At 41.9% G+C, this 7,270-nt stretch overlaps 1 protein-coding gene across 1 annotated transcript; it reads right to left on the reverse strand.

Moving 5' to 3' along the window:
• Positions 1 to 2,108: 2,108 nt before the first annotated feature.
• On the reverse strand, positions 2,109 to 6,847 carry ndufa4a (NDUFA4 mitochondrial complex associated a). Its single transcript, XM_055898231.1, has 4 exons — positions 6,692 to 6,847; positions 2,969 to 3,054; positions 2,769 to 2,829; positions 2,109 to 2,370 (listed from the first exon to the last, which is right to left on the reverse strand). Exons 1-4 carry the CDS (start codon positions 6,731 to 6,733, stop codon positions 2,314 to 2,316), a joined length of 246 nt encoding a protein of 81 aa, XP_055754206.1. The 5' UTR covers positions 6,734 to 6,847; the 3' UTR covers positions 2,109 to 2,313.
• Positions 6,848 to 7,270: the final 423 nt, after the last annotated feature.

Here is a 7,270-nt window from a genome sequence, read left to right on the forward strand (position 1 = left end):
GTCACCAAACATGGAGACAGATCTCTGTATTGTTCATGCTGTTATTGAAACCCTGCTAGCCTGTGTGTGCATGCATGTATTATCATGTGACTCCGATTGCCTGGGTGTCTGGGATTAGCATCAAATGCTGAGTGCTATCCAGTTATACATTATACCAGGCTAAACTGCTATGTAACCTAAACATGCCTGTGTGACAGAGCTAATGTCTTTCGAGTACAGACATGCAGTACCAGTCAAAAGTTTGGACACACCTACTCATTCAAGGGTTTTTCTTTATTTTTTATTATTTTCTACATTGTAGAATAATAGTGAAGACATCAAAACTATGAAATAACACATATGGAATCCTGTAGTTACCAAGGCAAAGGGTGGCTACTTTGAAGAACCTCAAAGATAAAATAATTTTGATTTGTTTAACACTTTTTTGGTTACTACATGATTCCATGTGTTGTTTCATAGTTTTGATGTCTTCACTATTATTTTACAATGTAGAAATAGTACAAATAAATTGAGTAGGTGTTTCCAAACTTTTGACTGGTACTATAAATAAAAAATTATAAAACTTGTCTGCATAGCATAAAGTACACATTAATGTAAATATGTAATTAGTACCTGTGTGCACACACACAAACTGTGGTGGAAGCATTCCAAGTACCTACTCAGATCTGAAGCAGGGGATAGGTATACGGGGCGGCAGGTAGCCTAGTGGTTAGAGTTGGGCCAGTAACCAAAAGGTTGCTTGACCGACTCCTGGTGCTGACATGGTAAAAATCTGTTGTTCTGCCCCTTTACAAGGCAATTAACCCACTGTTCCCCAGTAGGCTGTTATTGCAAATAAGAATTTGTTCTTTACTGACTTGCCTCGTTAAAAAAAAAGTTAATTCTGGATGGACAGTGTGTTGCTAGTCTTTGGTGTTGCTGGCCAATGTGACCAAGAGGTCAGGTGTCATGTGAAAAAGAGTAAAAATGCTGGCCAGTGGTTAAGGTGAGCCAGACCCCTTGAATTCATGCAAACTTTTCTTTGTACAGTAGACTCACAGCCGGTTTCTCACTATTGACTGGTTTTCCAGTTCTAGGGAGCCGTCACCACGTAATAGAGGACTAATAATATATATCCAATTTTATATTGTGACAATATTTTGTATGACTAAGCAGAGGTCTCACGGTCAGAAAAATACTCATGGCCCCAATTACAGTGGTCTCTGATAAAGCACAGAAAGTAGTCTTCAGATTAGTTTTCTACAACCTTAATATTTCAGCGTAATCAAAAGGGTTCTTTGTAAAACAAATTAAAGTTGTGAAGGAAACATTTCTCTCTCAACTGAAAGAATTATTGTATTGGAGACAAAGCCTGTTCCAAACTTTAAGAGGGTGGGGGACGTTCTATGTGGCGTTTTATTCCAATGTGAAGCCATCCTTGACATTTCCAGCGTTGTGTTCCCAGCCTGAGAAACGCTGTGTGACCTGATGACATTCACAAACTCATCAGGCAGAGCCATGACATTCTAGGAGAAACACCTCCGCACCAGTCTCCCTGAGAACCCGGTTTTATCTGCTCCATTTATTACTCTTGGGAACATTATCATTGCTTTATTGGTTGCTAATACAATGCCAACCTTTATAGTTTGTCTGTTATCCTTTACTCCCACCTGCCTGGTTTTAGTCAGTGAGTGATTGCAGACCTTCAGACAACATGGCCTATAATGGTGCAGTGCAGCCTTGAACAGATGGTCAGACCATGTGAAGATCTATCAAAGGCACACAGCACGCGCATGTCAAGGGCTCATCTGATAACTTGTGGGTAAGCATATGCAGTACCAAGCATGTAGTCATACTGTAAGTTAAACACTGGGCCGTAGTCAAGCGTATTATGATATACATGTATGCAGACAAAGCCGCCAGGCAGAAAAGGAGGGCACGGACGACAAAAGGTGTCATGAGGCAAAAACCAAGAGCAAAATATTGACAGTCAAGCTAGTGTGGGGAAACAAATTACTGACTTCATGATTTCAAACCAGAACAAACATATAACATGGTACCAGAATATCACGTTTTAGGATTAAATCAGTCCTGAACCCCTTTAAACACAGACTACAAATAAATGACAATTTTCTCTGTACACGGGAGAAAAGACTCCTTCACTTTATTGCTGCACAACCATGAGGTATGAGGGGAAAAAAGAGACTGTCAAAGGGGACAGAACTTGTGCGGTTTAGCCTCTTTGCATCCACTGGTTTCAAGTTAGAGGTGTAAGGGAAGTCAATGTTAGAATAAGTCATTTTTTTCCTCAAGCCTTTGGTGCAGCAGATGAGTTTAGAAGTCAGGACCCTCTTTCTTCAGCTTGCTGTAGTCCATGTTCACTGAGTAAAACTATGAATGAAATAAAGGAACAATAAAGTTTAAGGACAAGACCATCAGAATAACAGCAGATATTCTAAGCAAAAACCTGCCTTGACTTTCTGAATCATTCCCAGGTTTGTTATTCAGTCAGTGTTAAACTTGCTTTGTTGTTGTGACTGACAATTAGATTGGCTGATCAGATTACTTACTAAACTAACAGGATTATACTGTGTAATTAATTATACTATGGGATGAGTGGAATCAGACAGCTCAATGACATTTTTGGCTCAAGCCACTACATTAACATGTTCCCTCACTGCGCTGTACAACCTCTGCTCACTACCATGTGTGGCAGAGACCAAGTTTAATGCACTGACCATTGTTATACATTTATCCAGACATAACGGACAATCCTGTAAGTGACCTACCTTGTGCTGCTGTGTGGGTTCCGTCTTGTTCCATGGCTCGGGGTTGCCATTGCGATTCCAACTACAACATACATATTGAAATGAAAAGTTTAACTAATAGCAATATAACCGTCCTGCACATTGACACCGGCGTCCTCATTTCAGACGGTTTCTATTTGGACTGGAGCCTTATTAGCAGAGTGTTTTACAAGGGCCCTTACCTGACATGGGGTCCCATTGCCAGGCGCAAGAGATACGCTCCAGACATAACCGTCCCACCACCGATGAAGATGAAAAGGGGGACCAGCTGGAGGGAATAGAAAAGAGTTAGGGGGAACAATAGAGGACAGGGTAAGGTGGCAATCAAGGGAAATATGGCTGACCCCATTGTCAACTGGCCGATTGTTTGGTCGATAGATTTTTTTAATGGCACAGTAGACACCCATCTGATTCGTGCCCTTCTCAGTGGACTAATCCATTGCGGAGGTCGCTGGGGATGGCACAGTCCATCACACTAAGATGAGCATCGGCAACACAAGGCACAGATGCCTAGAGGGTATTAGAGAAAATGTTGAAAACAAATGAAATTCCATTTGTTTTCAATAAATGGCTACTGCTTTGGACCTGAAGCTGTTTGTGAGAGTATTCCTTAGGCCTATAGTATGTGTGAAGAAAATGTGTCTTAGGTATCATTTAAAAAATGTTGAGTGAAGGTAAGTGGCTTAGATGTACAAGATTTGTGACTCTCCAGAATCTGCTCTCTACCGCCAATTTGTGTGCATTCATTGTTTCATAACTTCATTGTGGGAATTGGTTTGCCCTGTGAGTGTCTTTCAAGTCATGATCACATAAACTCAGCAAAAAAAAGAAACGTCCTCTCACTCAACGGCGTTTATTTTCAGCTAACTTAACATGTGTAAATATTTGTATTAGCATAAGATTCAACAACTGAGACAAACTGAATAGGTTCCACAGACATGTGACTGACAGAAATTGAATAATGTGTCCCTGAACAAGGGAGGGTCAAAATCAAAAGTAACAGTCAGTATCTAGTGTGGCCACCAGCTGCAGTGCATCTCCTCCTCATGGACTGCACCAGATTGCCAGTTCTTGCTGTGAGATGTTACCCCACTCTTCCACTAAGGCACCTACAAGTTCCCGGACATTTCTGGGGGGGAATGGCCCTAGCCCTCACGCCGATCCAACAGGTCCCAGACGTGCTCAATGGGATTGAGATCCGGGCTCTTCGGCTGGAGATGGCAGAACACTGACATTCCTGTCTTGCAGGAAATCACGCACAGAACAAGCAGTATGGCTGGTGGCATTGTCATGCTGGAGGGTCATGTCAGGATGAGCCTGCAGGAAGGGTACCACATGAGGGAGGAGGATGTCTTCCCTGTAAAGCAGTGTTGAGATTGCCTGCAATGACAACAAGCTCAGTCTGATGATGCTGTGACACACCTCCCCAGACCATGACGGACCCTCCACCTCGATCCAACTCCAGAGTACAGGCCTCGGTGTAACCCTCATTCCTTAGACGATAAACGTGAATCCAACCATCACCCCTGGTGAGACAAAACCACGACTTGTCAATGAAGAGCACTTTGAGACGTTTTTCAGTCCTGTCTGGTCCAGTGACGGTGGGTTTGTGCCCATAGGCGACGTCGTTGAAGGTGATGTCTGGTGAGAACCTGCCATACAACAGGCCTACAAGCCCTCAGTACAGCCTCTCTCAGCCTATTGCAGACAGTCTGAGCACTTGGAGGGATTGTGCGTTCTTGGGCAGTTGTTGCCATCCTGTACCTGTCGCACAGATGTGATGTTTGGATGATCCGATCCTGTGCAGGTGTTACACATGGTCTGCCACTGCGAGGACGATCAGCTGTCCTTCTTGTCTCCCTGTAGCACCGTCTTAGGCGTCTCACAGTACGGACGTCGCAATTTATTGTCCTGGCCACATCTGCAGTCCTCATGCCTCCTTGCAGCATGCCTATGGCACATTTACGCAGATGAGCAGGGACCCTTGGCATCTTTCTTTTGGTGTTTTTCAGAGTCAGTAGAAAGGCCTCTTTAGTGTCCTAGGTTTTCATAACTGTGACCATAATTGCCTACCTTCTGTAAGCTGTTAATGTGTAAACGACCGTTCCACAGATGCATGTTCATTAATTGTTTATGGTTCATTGAACAAGTATGGGAAACAGTGATTTACTATGAAGTTCTGTGAAGTTATTTGGATTTTTACGAATTATCTTTGAAAGACAGGGTCCTGAAAAAGGGACGTTTATGACCAGTGGTCCAGTTTACGTTAATTCCAATAATTTCTAATCTATCTTTGTTTGTTTGGTTACGGTAATTTATGTTAATTCAATATATAATTATTAGTCGTTTTCATTGTCGGAGCGGACACTTTTGCAGAGCTCACAATTTATGCTACACTTGTTTCATTCCATTTACAAGTTTTATCAATTTATTAATTGTATTTTGTTTGGAGCGCTTCTGTCAATGTTGAGTAAGGACACACACCTGATTACACAGAAGTAAATCTATGCTACCTGGCCTACACGCAAATGTATGAATGTTCCCATTTGGGGATGTCCGATAGTATTTCTGACGGTCTTAACTCACCACCACTAATGAGCTTCTCAAAGTCTTTTTTTTCTTCCTCAAACAACAAGTCAAGTGTGTTTACTTTACATCCATTGAGAATGACAATAGTTAGTTCCTCACTGTATTCAAAAAATCTTTCCAGCTTGCTCACTTTCGATAACCAACGAGCCTCGTCGTGAAAATAATAAAGTAATGCTCTGATCCAGTGGCTCATTAAACTCTGAGGACCAAGAAGAGTAGATGCAGTTGCCTGTGCAAACTGTGGGCCAGACACAGTTAATACAATATTTCAAGTTCGTTGCAGACGTTGGAGAGATTAACGCTATTGAAGAACATGAAATGAACAAACCTCCATGCATAAGCCAATGTGAATTACAGGATATTTATTTTTAATCAGGATATTATTTACTTGCAATGTTATTTGTTGGCTTTATATTGATAATTTTTTACCTAGTTGGCAATACTAAACAAATACGTTATTGAAATGGGAATTAAACTGTTCCACGAAAATGTGCATGAAAACCATTAGTGTTTAGATAAATTGTGAAATTGGCACTCCACATGAAAACCATTAGTGGTTAGATAAATTGTAAATTGGCACTCCACATGAAAAACACTCCCTGCCCCTGGTGTAGCCTATTACCAGCAATTTCAGGAGCTAATGGCAGGACCGAGGGTCGTCTATAACAATATTTAGTCAACTGGATTGCTTTTGTCCCCCCAAAAATACTTTCGCCAAAATCCCGAGACAACAGTTACCCGATTTCCACCAAATAAAACTTGATTAAAAATATATAAAGTACTTTCATAGCTCGTTAACCTTTTTCAAGAAAGGGCCACTGCACTGGCATAGTAACGTTATGTCCTCGGTTAACCGCCTCGTCCTTGACTGAGTTAAGGCCTTTTTTGGCAGGTCGCAATTCCAGCAACTAACTATATAGCTAAACACGCTCGCTCCCTCCCTCCCTCCCACTTAAAGTGTAAATAATAGTAACTATACATTCAATTATTTTTGAGACCTTGCCCTTTCAAGTACATAACCCACACTGGCGCCAACTGGCTACAGTAGCTAACTAGTTAGCAAACAGGGCCGTTTAGGTCTGTGGTAAATGCCATCACTTGTCAATCAACGATCAATGCTACAAACACCATGTCGTTATATTCAATCTTGTCATTTTCCAAACACTCAACAATACATGACAAAAAGGCGGCATTTGGGGGAAACGAGTAACGTAGTAAAAATCGAGGTTAGCTTCGAAGTTAACGTTAGCACGACGCAAATCCCCCCCAAAAAATCTATACGATTTAGCAAATTTCCCGATTTCACATGTACTTACTGCTGGGTGGCTTTTAAGTTGCCGGCTAACTGTGCTTAGCATTGTGAGGGTTTACTTCTCCCAATTTGTACAGTAATAACCGGATTAATGTAGGCCTGGCCAGGCAGGAACTGAGCGTATTTTCAGATGCGTTTCAGAGATATCAATGATTTTTATAACTAACCCAAGATAGACCAGTCTGTGGTTTCCAATGGGAGCAGATGAACAAATCATAGTGGGTCGAACAAGCAAGGAGGTGGGAGCAAAGCACGAGCCAGTGAGATCCATTCGCCCTTGCACTCCTTCTAAACAATGCATTTTTTTTCTTTGGTAAAGTCTACAGATTCTAGTTTTGGAAACAGAAACCTGTATGGAGATAAAATGTTTCAGCGATGAGAAAATTTGCAGAATTTCGGCCATCTCGTTCAATCTCCTCCCACTGCCGGCCACTAAGCTTCCTCTGGTCACCATATTTGGTAGGGAGTGGAAATGACAACCGGATGCTTCACATTTATACATCCGGTGAAATATCTGTCTCATTGTTCTATCTGTGGAGATTCCTCACGCCCTTGAGTCCTCAACTCGTTCTTCTTCTTCTTT

This window comes from Salvelinus fontinalis, chromosome 34 (genome assembly GCF_029448725.1).
Source record: "Salvelinus fontinalis isolate EN_2023a chromosome 34, ASM2944872v1, whole genome shotgun sequence".
Classification (NCBI taxonomy): domain Eukaryota; kingdom Metazoa; phylum Chordata; class Actinopteri; order Salmoniformes; family Salmonidae; genus Salvelinus; species Salvelinus fontinalis.

What these genes read in the sequence shown, in the direction of transcription:
- ndufa4a (XM_055898231.1), bottom strand. Translation starts at nt 6,733, where the DNA reads ATGCTAAGCACAGTTAGCCGGCAACTTAAAAGCCACCCAGCA. An exon ending in AACTTAAAAGCCACCCAGCA is followed by an intron (nt 3,055 to 6,691) that starts GTAAGTACATGT and finishes TATTCCCTCCAG; the next exon opens with CTGGTCCCCCTTTTCATCTT. An exon ending in GCAATGGGACCCCATGTCAG is followed by an intron (nt 2,830 to 2,968) that starts GTAAGGGCCCTT and finishes TGTATGTTGTAG; the next exon opens with TTGGAATCGCAATGGCAACC.